The 20,119-nt window shown below is 31.7% G+C and overlaps 1 protein-coding gene across 1 annotated transcript in view; it reads left to right on the top strand.

The window, feature by feature from the left end:
- MUC19 (mucin 19, oligomeric) overlaps positions 1–20,119 on the top strand; it is a 203,173-nt gene that overhangs the window by 74,956 nt on the left and 108,098 nt on the right. Inside the window, exons 42-57 of the mRNA XM_075599071.1 lie at positions 2,551–2,571; positions 6,233–6,253; positions 6,824–6,844; positions 7,882–7,902; positions 8,974–8,994; positions 10,339–10,359; positions 11,429–11,449; positions 12,018–12,038; positions 13,079–13,099; positions 14,186–14,206; positions 15,043–15,063; positions 16,102–16,122; positions 17,199–17,219; positions 17,773–17,793; positions 18,831–18,851; positions 19,928–19,948. Coding sequence (XP_075455186.1) covers positions 2,551–2,571; positions 6,233–6,253; positions 6,824–6,844; positions 7,882–7,902; positions 8,974–8,994; positions 10,339–10,359; positions 11,429–11,449; positions 12,018–12,038; positions 13,079–13,099; positions 14,186–14,206; positions 15,043–15,063; positions 16,102–16,122; positions 17,199–17,219; positions 17,773–17,793; positions 18,831–18,851; positions 19,928–19,948 — 336 coding nt within the window. The remainder of the gene's footprint in view (positions 1–2,550; positions 2,572–6,232; positions 6,254–6,823; positions 6,845–7,881; positions 7,903–8,973; positions 8,995–10,338; positions 10,360–11,428; positions 11,450–12,017; positions 12,039–13,078; positions 13,100–14,185; positions 14,207–15,042; positions 15,064–16,101; positions 16,123–17,198; positions 17,220–17,772; positions 17,794–18,830; positions 18,852–19,927; positions 19,949–20,119) is intronic.

Raw genomic sequence — 20,119 nt, 5'->3', positions numbered from 1 at the left:
ATAATTATTTTCTGTTGTTTATATATATATATATATATATATATATATATATATATATATATATATATATATATATATATATACTGTCATTAAGGTTATGGTGGGTAAAAAAAGTGACAAAAACCCTCCACAGTAAAGCATAAAGCAACTGTAAATATTACTGTATGTTCATTTGCATGTCTTAGACAGGTCTGCAACCCTGTCTTTCCCCATTGTCACCCAGCATACAGCGCTTCCACTGCAGCCAGGGATTCTGGGAAATGACATGTAAACGAGCACTCAGTGCCACCTTTTGTCTCAAGCTCGTATTACACAAGCCAATCCTCAAGCCAATGCATGCTGTTTTAAACACAGCTTTTAGACAGAGGCTGGGATGAGATGCAAAGCCATTAGACCCACTCACATACATGTTTCAACCTTGATGGGTATCATCAGTGTGAGGTTGGTCTTAATGGCTAGCAGGTTTGAGACTAGACTAGGTAATCACCACTGTCATTAAGGTTATGGTGGGTAAAAAAAGTGACAAAAACCCTCCACAGTAAAGCATAAAGCAACTGTAAATATTACTGTATGTTCATTTGCATGTCTTAGACAGGTCTGCAACCCTGTCTTTCCCCATTGTCACCCAGCATACACAGCATACAGCGCTTCCACTGCTGTGTAATACGAGCTTGAGACAAAAGGTGGCACTGAGTGCTCATTTACATGTCATTTCCCAGAATCCCTGGCTGCAGTGGAAGCGCTGTATGCTGGGTGACAATGGGGAAACACAGGGTTGCAGACCTGTCTAAGACATGCAAATGAACATACAGTAATATTTACAGTTGCTATATATATATATATATATATATATATATATAAATAACCTTTTTACTCATCTATACTTCCGTACTTACCATACAGTAAGTGTATATGGTATGAATGCTCTATGAACCTATGATTCATAGATGATGATTCATAGATATTATTAATACACAACTTTATTCATGCTACAAAAGTAGAAAATTGGTGGGATAAGGAAAAGGGGGGTGGGAAGGGGGAAATGACTCTCGCTTTAGCTTAATTTAACAGGCTAATGGATGGTAACAAAGGTGCATGGGGGGAATGGGGTAATAGTGTAATGAAAGAAAAAGGAAACACCCTTTAACATGCACTCATTGTCTGGATTGATATGGTGAATAAAAGTTAATACTTATTATTGTATTACTTTAATTAAAATAAATGGTGATATTCTATTTCAGTTTCTGTCGTTCATTATTGGTATTTGTATATCACCATTTATTTTAATTAAAGTAATAAAATAATAAGTATTAACTTTTATTCACCATATCAATCCAGACAATGAGTGCATGTTAACAGGTGTTTCCTTTTTCTTACATTACATTAATGCTACAAAATAAAGATCATCAGGCTGCAAGTTCTTGAATGAATTTAAGGACTTACGTGTTACTTAATATTACTCTTCTCATAAATATTACTGCATAATTTATTTCAATTTTAAGTTGCTTTCATTCTAATACTGAAAAGTGGTGTGTACACCGTTAACATGTATAATAACTAATATCATAATACCAAACTAAATACATACCAAAATAAAAACAAATTGAAGTTACATAGTTACATAGTAACATAGTAGTCGAGGTTTAAAAAACACATATATCAATCAAGTTCAAATTTAGACGACAGATATGTAACCTACATTTGTATTTACAGTATTTTGGTCCAGAGGAAGGCAAACAAAAAACCACAATGAAACATCATCCTACAGTATTATTTATTTATTTATTTATAAAATATTTTACCAGGAAGTAATACATTGAGAGTTACCTCTCGTTTTCAAGTATGTCCTGGGCACAGAGTTAAGACAAATAATACATGGTTACAAATAAAGTTACATAAGTGAACAGGGTATACATTATATACAAGACATTGCATGCACAGTTAAAGAAAATTTATGTTATAGGCATATGTAACAGTTACACACCAGATTAAAATCTGAGACAGCCTTAGTTTTGAAAGAACTTAAACTGGTGGTGGATGGGAGAGTCTCAGGTAGGTTGTTCCAGTTTTGTGGTGCATGGTAAGGGAATGAGGAGCATCCGGATACTTTGTTGAGCCATGGGACCATGACCAGTCTTTTGGAGTCTGATCTCAGATGATAAATCCTGCATGTGGTAGGGGTGAGGAGATCTTTCAGATAGATGGGTAGCTTGGCCAGAAAGTATTTGAAGGCAAGACAGGAAAGGTGAACTTTGTGCCTAGACTCAAGTGATGACCAATCTAGTTCTTTGAGCATTTCGCAGTGATGTGTGTTGTAGTTATAAAATGTATCTTTGCATAAATTACATTATTAGAAAGGATTTGGTGGATTAAGATATGAGTGTGGCGTTATCTATATAGAGAATAAGGTTGAAAACATGAGAGGAAATAGGATTGCATTGCATTGGATGCAATTTGAAAAATATATAGATAGTGTTTAGAATAAATTTGCCTACAACCTAGATTTGAATTGTACTTGTCGTCTAAAATGTTTTAATATCTTTATTACAGGGACTACACCGGGAGGCTCAGGTAAAATATTTTCATTATGAATAAACTCAAGGAATAATAAAAATAATAATACAAAACTAATAGTTGTACTATATGTAGAGATACATGAAAAACATAATATGAAATTAGTTACATTTTAATACATCAGTATAACTGCCTTTTTTGTGATGTTCAAAATGTTGATACTATGTGAAAATGTGACTGGGTATAAAACAATACTTATTTATTTTATTCTATTCACCTCATCCATAAAATTATATTATTCTAGTTACATTGGTTAAAAATCTATTTTTTAGTCAGCGACTCCCCCTGAAGTTAAAGGCAAAATATTTTCATTATCAATACTCTAAAGTAACAATATTATTTAATGAAAGGATGCCCTAAAGAATTCTTAAACTCATCAGATTATATCTGTGTGTATTTTTCTGATGCTGTAAATATCCCTAGTTATTCATTTTCAATTCCCATTTATATGGTCATAATTATCAGAGTTAACACGACAATTTTGTTAAAGAAACTCAGCATAACTCCTACAGGTAGCTACACTGGCAACTATGTTGATATAATGTGACAATTCAATTGGATGTATTTTTTTTATATCAATAGGTTTTAATTATGATAACTTCACCCCATCTCTCTGATAAAATTATTCTAGTCACCTGTATTTCTTCGCTATCTTTTAATTACAGGGCACTCACATGTAGTTTCAGGTCAAATATTTGTGTTATTAATACCTTTAAGTAACCATAATAATAATAATTTTAAAAACAGAAACAATTTTAATTATTTGTACTGACATGTGAAGGTATCAACATAAATTGGTAAATTCATCAGATTATGTTTCTGAAATAATGCAATATTTTCTACTGATTATGTAAAATATGCTAATGACATTGCTTCATTTTAGTTAACAAAGAAAATTCATGATCAACAATTTAATGCTTTAGTGTAACTGCCTAGTTGTTGAAAATGTTAGTACAATATTACAATTCGATTATCTGTAAAAACAAATTTAATCAATATCCCCAGGCCCCTATGATAAATTATTCTAGTTGACAAATTTTTTTATATCTCTTTATTACAGTAACTCCAACTGAAGTACCAGGTACATTTTGTTCCATTAGCAATACCATTAAGTAATAATGATAAAAACCATAATTATAATAATATTATTGAGTAATATGAGAAAAAATCCTCTGAATCTGTTTTACTCCTTTCATGTTTTGTTTTGTAACTTTTTTTTGCATGAATTATGTAAAATATCCTAAACATAGCTTTCGATTCTTATATACAATTGTTGCTACTTTTCATAGAATTACAAAACACAAACAAGTGACCACAAGGGATCACTCAAGTCTTGATACAAAAGGAAATATGTATACATAAAGTAACAGTTTAATAACTGTTACCACAATTGCAAGCTGATAAATGGCAGTGTTATTGACTGTGATGGAATCTAGTGCAATTATGCCTGGTTTAGGCTGGTTTATATTACAACAGTCTAAATGCTTAGCAAAGCTATCCATGATGTAGATGCTATGTATAAATTCAATTATGTGCATTTTTTTAAATCAATAGTTATTTGTTGTGTTAAATGCATCCCATCCCTAAGATTACATTATTGTTGTACATTCCTGAAGTATCTCTTTTTGTTACAGCAACGACACCTGGAGTTACAGGTATAATATTTTGATTATAAATACTCTCATCTAACAATAATAACATGTACAAGGATAATTGGAAATCCTTAAACACGTCAGATTATATTTGGGTGTAAAGAAATACTTGTCTCCATGTGAAAAGTAATAATATCTTGAATCAGAATATGTTTGCCTCCACTGAGTGTGAGAAACAACCTAGTCCCATTATTTAGAGTAATGTATGGATATAGTTTAAGTTATAAAATGTATCTTTGCATAAATTACACTATTAGAAAGGATTTGGTGGATTAAGATATGAATGTGGCGTTATCACACCATCTATATAGAGAATAAGGATGCAAACATGAGAGAAAATAGGATTACATGAGGGGAGGACATTAGTGGAAAATAATGTGTGTGAAAGAAATTAGCCGGAACAGTATAAGGAAAGACATGGGGATTTGTATGAGGAGATATGAGAGGGCTTTGAAAAATAAGCATTGATGGAAGGAGGCAGGAAGACTAGTGAGATGATCCAAGAAGAGCATCATGAACAATGATGGGTCTGAAAGTTTAATTTCTGTAAAGTAAAAGTGTCTCAGTAGGAAGGCTCTTTGTATTCTCTCATTTCTTAGCTGCACTTACTAGTATAAATTTAACAAAGATTTTTCAAAAAATATCCACAGATTGGATGCAATTTGAAAAATATATAGATAGTGTTTAGAATGAAGCGGTCCTAGCCTGAATGGGCGACACAGCACATGACCGGGGGGCTCGGCCTCCCCGAACCGGATTGGCCGCAAGAGCGGCTGAGGGAGGGGTCTCATGGTTAAAGCAGGCAGCCCGGAGGGAGGTCCGGCCTCTTGCTCCTGGCTGGCCAAGGATTGATTATGTTTATTATTAATAAACAAAGCCGCGGCCATTTTACCTACAGACTGTGTCCTCTCGTTATTGATACATTACACATAAATAATTCTAGGTGAGGGGGGGAAGCTCGCGCCTCCCTGGTCATAAATTTGCCTACAACCTAGATTTGAATTGTTCTTGTCGTCTAAAATGTTTTAATATCTTCATTACAGGGACTACACCGGAAGGCTCAGGTAAAATATTTTCATTATGAATAAACTCAAGGAATAATAAACATAATAATACCAAAACTAATAGTTATACTGTATGTAGAGATACATGAAAATCATAATATGAAATTGGTTACATTTTAATACATCAGTATAACTGCCTTTTTTTGTGATGTTCAAAATGTTGATACTATGTGAAAATGTGAATGGGTATAAAACAATACTAATTTATTGTATTCTATTCACCTCATCCATAAAATTATATTATTCTAGTTACATTGGTTAAAAATGTATTTTATAGACAGCGACTCCCCCTGAAGTTAAAGGCAAAATATTTTCATTATCAATACTCTAAAGTAACAATATTATTTAATGAAAGGATGCCCTAAAGAATTCTTAAACTCATCAGATTACGTATATCGTGTGTATTTTTCTTTTCTGATGCTGTAAATGTCCCTAGTTATTCATTTTCAATTCCCATTTATATGGTCATAATTATCAATAGGTTTTAATTATAATAACTTCACCCCACCTCTATGATAAAATTATTCTAGTCACCTGTATTACTTCGCTATGTTTTAATTACAGGGCACTCACTTGTAGTTTCAGGTCAATTATTTGTGTTATTAATACCTTTAAGTAACCATAATAATAATAATTTTAAAAAAAGAAACAATTTTAATTATTTGTACTGACATGTGAAGGTATCAACATAAATTGGTAAATTCATCAGATTATGTTTCTGAAATAATGCAATATTTTCTACTGATTATGTAAAATATGCTAATGACATTGCTTCATTTTAGTTAACAAAGAAAATTCATGATCAACAATTGAATGCTTTAGTGTAACTGCCTAGTTGTTGAAAATGTTAGTACAATATTACAATTCGATTATCTGTAAAAACAAATTGAATCAATATCCCAATATTCTAGTTGACAATTTTTTTATATCTCTTTATTACAGTGACTCCAACTGAAGTACCAGGTACATTTTGTTCCATTAGCAATACCATTAAGTAATAATGATAAAAACCATAATTATAATAATATTATTGAGTAATATGAGAAAAAATCCTCTGAATCTGTTTTACTCCTTTCATGTTTTGTTTTGTAACTTTTTTTTTGCATGAATTATGTAAAATATCCTAAACATAGCTTTCGATTCTTATATACAATTGTTGCTACTTTTCATAGAATTACAAAACACAAACAAGTGACCACAAGGGATCACTCAAGTCCCTATAAGCTGCACTCTTGATACAAAAGGAAATATGTATACCTAAAGTAACAGTTTAATAACTGTTACCACAATTGCAAGCCGATAAATGGCAGTGTTATTGATTGTGACGGAATCTAGTGCAATTATGCCTGGTTTAGGCTGGTTTATATTACAACAGTCTAAATGCTTAGCTGAGCTATCCATGATGTAGATGCTATGTATACATTCAATTATCTGCATTTTTTTAAATCAATAGTTATTTGTTGTGTTAAATGCATCCCATCCCTAAGATTACATTATTGTTGTACATTCCTGAAGTATCTCTTTTTGTTACAGCAACGACACCTGGAGTTACAGGTATAATATTTTGATTATAAATACTTTCATCTAACAATAATAACATGTACAAGGATAATTGGAAATCCTTAAACACGTCAGATTATATTTGGGTGTAAAGAAATACTTGTCTCCATGTGAAAAGTAATAATATCTTGAATCAGAATATGTTTGCCTCCACTGAGTGTGAGAAACAACCTAGTCCCATTATTTAGAGTAATGTATGGATATAGTTTAAGTTATAAAATGTATCTTTGCATAAATTACACTATTAGAAAGGATTTGGTGGATTAAGATATGAGTGTGGCGTTATCAAACCATCTATATAGAGAAAAAGGATGAAAACATGAGAGAAAATAGGATTGCACGAGGGGAGGACATTAGGGGAAAATAATGTGTGTGAAAGAAATTAGCCGGAACAGTATAAGGAAAGACATGGGGATTTGTATGAGGAGATATGAGAGGGCTTTGAAAAATAAGCATTGATGGAAGGAGGCAGGAAGACTAGTGAGATGATCCAAGAAGAGCATCATGTACAATGATGGGTCTGAAAGTTTAATTTCTGTAAAATAAAAGTGCCTCAGTAGGAAGGCTCTTTGTATTCTTTCATTTCTTAGCTGCACTTACTAGTATAAATTTAACAAAGATTTTTCCAAAAATATCCACAGATTGGATGCAATTTGAAAAATATATAGATAGTGTTTAGAATGAAGCGGGCCTAGCCTGAATGGGCGACACAGCACGTGACCGGGGGGCTCGTCCTCCCCGAACCGGATTGGTCGCAAGAGCGGCTGGGGGAGGGGTCTCATGGTTAAAGCAGGCAGCCAGGAGGGAGGTCCGGCCTCTTGCTCCTGGCTGGCCAAGGATTGATTATGATTATTATTAATAAACAAAGCCGCGGCCATTTTACCTCCAGACTGTCCTCTCGTTATTGGTACATTACACATAAATAATTCTAGGTGAGGGGGGAAGCTCGCGCCTCCCTGGTCATAAATTTGCCTACAATTTAGATTTGAATTGTTCTTGTCGTCTAAAATGTTTTAATATCTTCATTACAGGGACTACACCGGAAGGCTCAGGTAAAATATTTTCATTATGAATAAACTCAAGGAATAATAAACATAATAATACCAAAACTAATAGTTATACTGTATGTAGAGATACATGAAAATCATAATATGAAATTGGTTACATTTTAATACATCAGTATAACTGCCTTTTTTGTGATGTTCAAAATGTTGATACTATGTGAAAATGTGACTGGGTATAAAACAATACTTATTTATTGTATTCTATTCACCTCATCCATAAACTTATATTATTCTAGTTACATTGGTTAAAAATCTATTTTTTAGTCAGCGACTCCCCCTGAAGTTAAAGGCAAAATATTTTCATTATCAATACTCTAAAGTAACAATATTATTTTATGAAAGGATGCCCTAAAGAATTCTTAAACTCATCAGATTATATCTGTGTGTATTTTTCTTTTCTGATGCTGTAAATGTCCCTAGTTATTCATTTTCAATTCCCATTTATATGGTCATAATTATCAGAGTTAACATGACAATTTTGTTAAAGAAACTCAGCATAACTCCTACAGGTAGCTACACTGGCAACTATGTTGATATAATGTGACAATTCAATTGGATGTATTTTTTTTTATATCAATAGGTTTTAATTATGATAACTTCACCCCACCTCTATGATAAAATTATTCTAGTCACCTGTATTTCTTCGCTATCTTTTAATTACAGGGCACTCACTTGTAGTTTCAGGTCAATTATTTGTGTTATTAATACCTTTAAGTAACCATAATAATAATAATTTTAAAAACAGAAACAATTTTAATTATTTGTACTGACATGTGAAGGTATCAACATAAATTGGTAAATTCATCAGATTATGTTTCTGAAATAATGCAATATTTTCTACTGATTATGTAAAATATGCTAATGACATTGCTTCATTTTAGTTAACAAAGAAAATTCATGATCAACAATTGAATGCTTTAGTGTAACTGCCTAGTTGTTGAAAATGTTAGTACAATATTACAATTCGATTATCTGTAAAAACAAATTGAATCAATATCCCCAGGCCCCTATGATAAATTATTCTAGTTGACAATTTTTTTTTATATCTCTTTATTACAGTGACTCCAACTGAAGTACCAGGTACATTTTGTTCCATTAGCAATACCATTAAGTAATAATGATAAAAACCATAATTATAATAATATTATTGAGTAATATGAGAAAAAATTATCTGAATCTGTTTAACTCCTTTCATGTTTTGTTTTGTAACTTTTTTTGCATGACTTATGTAAAATATCCTAAACAGAGCTTTCGATTCTTATATACAATTGTTGCTACTTTTCATAGAATTACAAAACACAAACAAGTGACCACAAGGGATCACTCAAGTCCCTATAAGCTACACTCTTGATACAAAAGGAAATATGTATACATAAAGTAACAGTTTAATAATTGTTACCACAATTGCAAGCTGATAAATGGCAGTGTTATTGACTGTGATGGAATCTTGTGCAATTATGCCTGGTTTAAGCTGGTTTATATTACAACAGTCTAGATGCTTAGCTGAGCTATCCATGATGTAGATGCTATGTATAAATTACATTATCTGCATTTTTTTAAATCAATAGTTATTTGTTGTGTTAAATGCATCCCATCCCTAAGATTACATTATTGTTGTACATTCCTGAAGAATCTCTTTTTGTTACAGCAACGACACCTGGAGTTATAGGTATAATATTTTGATTATAAATACTCTCATCTAACAATAATAACATGTACAAGGATCATTGGAAATCCTTAAACACGTCAGATTATATTTGGGTGTAAAGAAATACTTGTCTCCATGTGAAAAGTAATAATATCTTGAATCAGAATATGTTTGCCTCCACGGAGTGTGAGAAACAACCTAGTCCCATTATTTAGAGTAATGTATGGATATAGTTTAAGTTATAAAATGTATCTTTGCATAAATTACACTATTAGAAAGGATTTGGTGGATTACGATATGAGTGTGGCGTTATCACACCATCTATATAGAGAATAAGGATGAAAACATGAGAGAAAATAGGATTGCATGAGGGGAGGACATTAGGGGAAAATAATGTGTGTGAAAGAAATTAGCCGGAACAGTATAAGGAAAGACATGGGGATTTGTATGAGGAGATATGAGAGGGCTTTGAAAAATAAGCATTGATGGAAGGAGGCAGGAAGACTAGTGAGATGATCCAAGAAGAGCATCATGAACAATGATGGGTCTGAAAGTTTAATTTCTGTAAAGTAAAAGTGCCTCAGTAGGAAGGCTCTTTGTATTCTCTCATTTCTTAGCTGCACTTACTAGTATAAATTTAACAAAGATTTTTCCAAAAATATCCACAGGTTGGATGCAATTTGAAAAATATATAGATAGTGTTTAGAATAAATTTGCCTACAACCTAGATTTGAATTGTTCTTGTCGTCTAAAATGTTTTAATATCTTCATTACAGGGACTACACCGGAAGGCTCAGGTAAAATATTTTCATTATGAATAAACTCAAGGAATAATAAACATAATAATACCAAAACTAATAGTTATACTGTATGTAGAGATACATGAAAATCATAATATGAAATTAGTTACATTTTAATACATCAGTATAACTGCCTTTTTTTGTGATGTACAAAATGTTGATACTATGTGAAAATGTGACTGGGTATAACACAATACTTATTTATTGTATTCTATTCACCTCATCCATAAACTTATATTATTCTAGTTACATTGGTTAAAAATCTATTTTTTAGACAGCGACTCCCCCTGAACTTAAAGGCAAAATATTTTCATTATCAATACTCTAAAGTAACAATATTATTTTATGAAAGGATGCCCTAAAGAATTCTTAAACTCATCAGATTATATCTGTGTGTATTTTTCTTTTCTGATGCTGTAAATATCCCTAGTTATTCATTTTCAATTCCCATTTATATGGTCATAATTATCAGAGTTAACATGACAATTTTGTTAAAGAAACTCAGCATAACTCCTACAGGTAGCTACACTGGCAACTATGTTGATATAATGTGACAATTCAATTGGATGTATTTTTTTATATCAATAGGTTTTAATTATAATAACTTCACCCCACCTCTCTGATAAAATTATTCTAGTCACCTGTATTTCTTCGCTATCTTTTAATTACAGGGCACTCACTTGTAGTTTCAGGTCAAATATTTGTGTTATTAATACCTTTAAGTAACCATAATAATAATAATTTTAAAAACAGAAACAATTTTAATTATTTGTACTGACATGTGAAGGTATCAACATAAATTGGTAAATTCATCAGATTATGTTTCTGAAATAATGCAATATTTTCTACTGATTATGTAAAATATGCTAATGACATTGCTTCATTTTAGTTAACAAAGAAAATTCATGATCAACAATTGAATGCTTTAGTGTAACTGCCTAGTTGTTGAAAATGTTAGTACAATATTACAATTCGATTATCTGTAAAAACAAATTTAATCAATATCCCCAGGCCCCTATGATAAATTATTCTAGTTGACAATTTTTTTTATATCTCTTTATTACAGTGACTCCAACTGAAGTACCAGGTACATTTTGTTCCATTAGCAATACCATTAAGTAATAATGATAAAAACCATAATTATAATAATATTATTGAGTAATATGAGAAAAAATCATCTGAATCTGTTTTACTCCTTTCATGTTTTGTTTTGTAACTTTTTTTGCATGAATTATGTAAAATATCCTAAACATAGCATTCAATTCTTATATACAATTGTTGGTACTTTTCATAGAATTACAAAACACAAACAAGTGACCACAAGGGATCACTCAAGTCCCTATAAGCTACACTCTTGATACAAAAGGAAATATGTATACATAAAGTAACAGTTTAATAACTGTTACCACAATTGCAAGCTGATAAATGGCAGTGTTATTGACTGTGGTGGAATCTAGTGCAATTATGCCTGGTTTAGGCTGGTTTATATTACAACAGTCTAAATGCTTAGTTGAGCTATCCATGATGTAGATGCTATGTATAAATTCAATTATCTGCATTTTTTAAAATCAATAGTTATTTGTTGTGTTAAATGCATCCCATCCCTAAGATTACATTATTGTTGTACATTCCTGAAGTATCTCTTTTTGTTACAGCAACGACACCTGGAGTTACAGGTATAATATTTTGATTATAAATACTCTCATCTAACAATAATAACATGTACAAGGATAATTGGAAATCCTTAAACACGTCAGATTATATTTGGGTGTAAAGAAATACTTGTCCCCATGTGAAAAGTAAAAATATCTTGAATCAGAATATGTTTGCCTCCACTGAGTGTGAGAAACAACCTAGTCCCATTATTTAGAGTAATGTATGGATATAGTTTAAGTTATAAAATGTATCTTTGCATAAATTACACTATTAGAAAGGATTTGGTGGATTAAGATATGAGTGTGGCGTTATCACACCATCTATATAGAGAATAAGGATGAAAACATGAGAGAAAATAGGATTGCATGAGGGGAGGACATTAGGGGAAAATAATGTGTGTGAAAGAAATTAGCAGGAACAGTATAAGGAAAGACATGGGGATTTGTATGAGGAGATATGAGAGGGCTTTGAAAAATAAGCATTGATGGAAGGAGGCAGGAAGACTAGTGAGATGATCCAAGAAGAGCATCATGAACAATGATGGGTCTGAAAGTTTAATTTCTGTAAAGTAAAAGTGTCTCAGTAGGAAGGCTCTTTGTATTCTCTCATTTCTTAGCTGCACTTACTAGTATAAATTTAACAAAGATTTTTCAAAAAATATCCACAGATTGAATGCAATTTGAAAAATATATAGATAGTGTTTAGAATGAAGCGGGCCTAGTCTGAATGGGTGACACAGCACATGACCGGGGGGCTCGGCCTCCCCGAACCGGATTGGCCGCAAGAGCGGCTGAGGGAGGGGTCTCATGGTTAAAGCAGGCAGCCAGGAGGGAGGTCCGGCCTCTTGCTCCTGGCTGGCCAAGGATTGATTATGTTTATTATTAATAAACAAAGCCGCGGCCATTTTACCTACAGACTGTGTCCTCTCGTTATTGATACATTACACATAAATAATTCTAGGTGAGGGGGGGAAGCTCGCGCCTCCCTGGTCATAAATTTGCCTACAACCTAGATTTGAATTGTTCTTGTCGTCTAAAATGTTTTAATATCTTCATTACAGGGACTACACCGGAAGGCTCAGGTAAAATATTTTCATTATGAATAAACTCAAGGAATAATAAACATAATAATACCAAAACTAATAGTTATACTGTATGTAGAGATACATGAAAATCATAATATGAAATTGGTTACATTTTAAAACATCAGTATAACTGCCTTTTTTTGTGATGTTCAAAATGTTGATACTATGTGAAAATGTGACTGGGTATAAAACAATACTTATTTATTGTATTCTATTCACCTCATCCATAAAATTATATTATTCTAGTTACATTGGTTAAAAATCTATTTTTTAGACAGCGACTCCCCCTGAACTTAAAGGCAAAATATTTTCATTATCAATACTCTAAAGTAACAATATTATTTAATGAAAGGATGCCCTAAAGAATTCTTAAACTGATCAGATTACGTATATCTGTGTGTATTTTTCTTTTCTGATGCTGTAAATGTCCCTAGTTATTCATTTTCAATTCCCATTTATATGGTCATAATTATCAGAGTTAACATGACAATTTTGTTAAAGAAACTCAGCATAATTCCTACAGGTAGCTACACTGGCAACTATGTTGATATAATGTGACAATTCAATTGGATGTATTTTTTTATATCAATAGGTTTTAATTATAATAACTTCACCCCACCTCTATGATAAAATTTATTCTAGTCACCTGTATTTCTTCGCTATCTTTAAATTACAGGGCACTCGCTTGTTGTTTCAGGTCAAATATTTGTGTTATTAATATCTTTAAGTAACCATAATAATAATAATAATAATAATTTTAAAAACAGAAACAATTTTAATTATTTGTACTGACATGTGAAGGTATCAACATAAATTGGTAAATTCATCAGATTATGTTTCTGAAATAATGCAATATTTTCTACTGATTATGTAAAATATGCTAATGACATTGCTTCATTTTAGTTAACAAAGAAAATTCATGATCAACAATTGAATGCTTTAGTGTAACTGCCTAGTTGTTGAAGATGTTAGTACAATATTACAATTCGATTATCTGTAAAAACAAATTGAATCAATATCCCCCGGCCTCTATGATAAATTATTCTAGTTGACAATTTTTTTTAAAATATTTCTTTATTACAGTGACTCCAACTGAAGTACCAGGTACATTTTGTTCCATTAGCAATACCATTAAGTAATAATGATAAAAACCATAATTATAATAATATTATTGAGTAATATGAGAAAAAATCATCTGAAACTGTGATTGGCTATAAAACAATACTTATTTATTGTATTCTATTCACCTCATCCATAAAATTATATTATTCTAGTTACATTGGTTAAAAATCTATTTTATAGACAGCGACTCCCCCTGAAGTTAAAGGCAAAATATTTTCATTATCAATACTCTAAAGTAACAATATTATTTAATGAAAGGATGCATTAGCAATACCGTTAAGTAATAATGATAAAAACCATAATTATAATAATATTATTGAGTAATATGAGAAAAAATCATCTGAAACTGTTTTACTCCTTTCATGTTTTGTTTTGTAACTTTTTTTTGCATGAATTATGTATAATATCCTAAACATAGCTTTCAATTCTTATATACAATTGTTGCTACTTTTCATAGAATTACAAAATACAAACAAGTGACCACAAGGGATCACTCAAGTCCCTATAAGCTACACTCTTGATACAAAAGGAAATATGTATACATAAAGTAACAGTTTAATAACTGTTACCACAATTGCAAGCCGATAAATGGCAGTGTTATTGACTGTGACGGAATCTAGTGCAATTATGCCTGGTTTAGGCTGGTTTATATTACAACAGTCTAAATGCTTAGCTGAGCTATGCATGATGTAGATGCTATGTATAAATTCAATTATCTGCATTTTTTTAAATCAATAGTTATTTGTTGTGTTAAATGCATCCCATCCCTAAGATTACATTATTGTTGTACATTTCTGAAATATCTCTTTTTGTTACAGCAACGACACCTGGAGTTACAGGTATAATATTTTGATTATAAATACTTTCATCTAACAATAATAACATGTACAAGGATAATTGGAAATCCTTAAACACGTCAGATTATATTTGAGTATAAAGAAATACTTGTCTCCATGTGAAAAGTAATAATATCTTGAATCAGAATATGTTTGCCACCACTGAGTGTGAGAAAAAACCTAGTCCCATTATTTAGAGTAATGTATGGATATAGTTTAAGTTATAAAATGTATCTTTGCATAAATTACACTATTAGAAAGGATTTGGTGGATTAAGATATGAGTGTGGCGTTATCAAACCATCTATATAGAGAAAAAGGATGAAAACATGAGAGAAAATAGGATTGCATGAGGGGAGGACATTAGGGGAAAATAATGTGTGTGAAAGAAATTAGCCGGAACAGTATAAGGAAAGACATGGGGATTTGTATGAGGAGATATGAGAGGGCTTTGAAAAATAAGCATTGATGGAAGGAGGCAGGAAGACTAGTGAGATGATCCAAGAAGAGCATCATGAACAATGATGGGTCTGAAAGTTTAATTTCTGTAAAATAAAAGTGCCTCAGTAGGAAGGCTCTTTGTATTCTCTCATTTCTTAGCTGCACTTACTAGTATAAATTTAACAAAGATTTTTCCAAAAATATCCACAGATTGGATGCAATTTGAAAAATATATAGATAGTGTTTAGAATGAAGCGGGCCTAGCCTGAATGGGCGACACAGCACGTGACTGGGGGGCTCGGCCTCCCCGAACCGGATTGGCCGCAAGAGCGGCTGGGGGAGGGGTCTCATGGTTAAAGCAGGCAGCCAGGAGGGAGGTCCGGCCTCTTGCTCCTGGCTGGCCAAGGATTGATTATGTTTATTATTAATAAACAAAGCCGCGGCCATTTTACCTCCAGACTGTCCTCTCGTTATTGGTACATTACACATAAATAATTCTAGGTGAGGGGGGGAAGCTCGCGCCTCCCTGGTCATAAATTTGCCTACAACCTAGATTTGAATTGTTCTTGTCGTCTAAAATGTTTTAATATCTTCATTACAGGGACTACACCGGAAGGCTCAGGTAAAATATTTTCATTATGAATAAACTCAAGGAATAATAAACATAATAATACCAAAACTAATAGTTATACTGTATGTAGAGATACATGAAAATCATAATATGAAATTGGTTACATTTTAATACATCAGTATAACTGCCTTTTTTTGTGATGTTCAAAATGTTGATACTATGTGAAAATGTGACTGGGTATAAAACAATACTTATTTATTGTATTCTATTCACCTCATCCATAAAATTATATTATTCTAGTTACATTGGTTAAAAATCTATTTTTTAGACAGCGACTCCCCCTGAAGTTAAAGGCAAAATATTTTCATTATCAATACTCTAAAGTAACAATATTATTTAAAGAAAGGATGCCCTAAAGAGTTCTTAAACTCATCAGATTACGTATATCTGTGTGTATTTTTCTTTTCTGATGCTGTAAATGTCCCTAGTTATTCATTTTCAATTCCCATTTATGGTCATAATTATCAGAGTTAACATGACAATTTTGTTAAAGAAACTCAGCATAATTCCTACAGGTAGCTACACTGGCAACTATGTTGATATAATGTGACAATTCAATTGGATGTATTTTTTTATATCAATAGGTTTTAATTATAATAACTTCACCCCACCTCTATGATAAAATTATTCTAGTCACCTGTATTTCTTCGCTATCTTTAAATTACAGGGCACTCGCTTGTTGTTTCAGGTCAAATATTTTTGTTATTAATACCTTTAAGTAACCATAATAATAATAATAATTTTAAAAACAGAAACAATTTTAATTATTTGTACTGACACGTGAAGGTATCAACATAAATTGGTAAATTCATCAGATTATGTTTCTGAAATAATGCAATATTTTCTACTGATTATGTAAAATGTGCTAATGACATTGCTTCATTTTAGTTAACAAAGAAAATTCATGATCAACAATTGAATGCTTTAGTGTAACTGCCTAGTTGTTGAAGATGTTAGTACAATATTACAATTCGATTATCTGTAAAAACAAATTGAATCAATATCCCCCGGCCTCTATGATAAATTATTCTAGTTGACAATTTTTTTTTAATGTTTCTTTATTACAGTGACTCCAACTGAAGTACCAGGTACATTTTGTTCCATTAGCAATACCATTAAGTAATAATGATAAAAACCATAATTATAATAATATTATTGAGTAATATGAGAAAAAATCATCTGAAACTGTTTTACTCCTTTCATATTTTGTTTTGTAACTTTTTTTTGCATGAATTATGTAAAATATCCTAAACATAGCTTTCAATTTTTATATACAATTGTTGCTACTTTTCATAGAATTACAAAACACAAACAAGTGACCACAAGGGATCACTCAAGTATTGATACAAAAGGAAATATGTATACATAAAGTAACAGTTTAATAACTGTTACCACAATTGCAAGCCGATAAATGGCAGTGTTATTGACTGTGACGGAATCTAGTGCAATTATGCCTGGTTTAGGCTGGTTTATATTACAACAGTCTAAATGCTTAGCTGAGCTATGCATGATGTAGATGCTATGTATAAATTCAATTATCTGCATTTTTTTAAATCAATAGTTATTTGTTGTGTTAAATGCATCCCATCCCTAAGATTACATTATTGTTGTACATTTCTGAAATATCTCTTTTTGTTACAGCAACGACACCTGGAGTTACAGGTATAATATTTTGATTATAAATATTTTCATCTAACAATAATAACATGTACAAGGATAATTGGAAATCCTTAAACACGTCAGATTATATTTGAGTATAAAGAAATACTTGTCTCCATGTGAAAAGTAATAATATCTTGAATCAGAATATGTTTGCCACCACTGAGTGTGAGAAACAACCTAGTCCCATTATTTAGAGTAATGTATGGATATAGTTTAAGTTATAAAATGTATCTTTGCATAAATTACACTATTAGAAAGGATTTGGTGGATTAAGATATGAGTGTGGCGTTATCAAACCATCTATATAGAGAAAAAGGATGAAAACATGAGAGAAAATAGGATTGCATGAGGGGAGGACATTAGGGGAAAATAATGTGTGTGAAAGAAATTAGCCGGAACAGTATAAGGAAAGACATGGGGATTTGTATGAGGAGATATGAGAGGGCTTTGAAAAATAAGCATTGATGGAAGGAGGCAGGAAGACTAGTGAGATGATCCAAGAAGAGCATCATGAACAATGATGGGTCTGAAAGTTTAATTTCTGTAAAATAAAAGTGCCTCAGTAGGAAGGCTCTTTGTATTCTCTCATTTCTTAGCTGCACTTACTAGTATAAATTTAACAAAGATTTTTCCAAAAATATCCACAGATTGGATGCAATTTGAAAAATATATAGATAGTGTTTAGAATGAAGCGGGCCTAGCCTGAATGGGCGACACAGCACGTGACTGGGGGGCTCGGCCTCCCCGAACCGGATTGGCCGCAAGAGCGGCTGGGGGAGGGGTCTCATGGTTAAAGCAGGCAGCCAGGAGGGAGGTCCGGCCTCTTGCTCCTGGCTGGCCAAGGATTGATTATGTTTATTATTAATAAACAAAGCCGCGGCCATTTTACCTCCAGACTGTCCTCTCGTTATTGGTACATTACACATAAATAATTCTAGGTGAGGGGGGAAGCTCGCGCCTCCCTGGTCATAAATTTGCCTACAACCTAGATTTGAATTGTTCTTGTCGTCTAAAATGTTTTAATATCTTCATTACAGGGACTACACCGGAAGGCTCAGGTAAAATATTTTCATTATGAATAAACTCAAGGAATAATAAACATAATAATACCAAAACTAATAGTTATACTGTATGTAGAGATACATGAAAATCATAATATGAAATTGGTTACATTTTAATACATCAGTATAACTGCCTTTTTTTGTGATGTTCAAAATGTTGATACTATGTGAAAATGTGACTGGGTATAAAACAATACTTATTTATTGTATTCTATTCACCTCATCCATAAAATTATATTATTCTAGTTACATTGGTTAAAAATCTATTTTTTAGACAGCGACTCCCCCTGAAGTTAAAGGCAAAATATTTTCATTATCAATACTCTAAAGTAACAATATTATTTAAAGAAAGGATGCCCTAAAGAGTTCTTAAACTCATCAGATTACGTATATCTGTGTGTATTTTTCTTTTCTGATGCTGTAAATGTCCCTAGTTATTCATTTTCAATTCCCATTTATGGTCATAATTATCAGAGTTAACATGACAATTTTGTTAAAGAAACTCAGCATAATTCCTACAGGTAGCTACACTGGCAACTATGTTGATATAATGTGACAATTCAATTGGATGTATTTTTTTATATCAATAGGTTTTAATTATAATAACTTCACCCCACCTCTATGATAAAATTATTCTAGTCACCTGTATTTCTTCGCTATCTTTAAATTACAGGGCACTCGCTTGTTGTTTCAGGTCAAATATTTTTGTTATTAATACCTTTAAGTAACCATAATAATAATAATAATTTTAAAAACAGAAACAATTTTAATTATTTGTACTGACACGTGAAGGTATCAACATAAATTGGTAAATTCATCAGATTATGTTTCTGAAATAATGCAATATTTTCTACTGATTATGTAAAATGTGCTAATGACATTGCTTCATTTTAGTTAACAAAGAAAATTCATGATCAACAATTGAATGCTTTAGTGTAACTGCCTAGTTGTTGAAGATGTTAGTACAATATTACAATTCGATTATCTGTAAAAACAAATTGAATCAATATCCCCCGGCCTCTATGATAAATTATTCTAGTTGACAATTTTTTTTTAATGTTTCTTTATTACAGTGACTCCAACTGAAGTACCAGGTACATTTTGTTCCATTAGCAATACCATTAAGTAATAATGATAAAAACCATAATTATAATAATATTATTGAGTAATATGAGAAAAAATCATCTGAAACTGTTTTACTCCTTTCATATTTTGTTTTGTAACTTTTTTTTGCATGAATTATGTAAAATATCCTAAACATAGCT

This window comes from Ascaphus truei, chromosome 5, assembly GCF_040206685.1.
Source record: "Ascaphus truei isolate aAscTru1 chromosome 5, aAscTru1.hap1, whole genome shotgun sequence".
Classification (NCBI taxonomy): Eukaryota; Metazoa; Chordata; class Amphibia; order Anura; family Ascaphidae; genus Ascaphus; species Ascaphus truei.
Note: the sequence above shows the minus strand (reverse complement) of the source record. Positions and strands in the feature narration are given on the sequence as shown.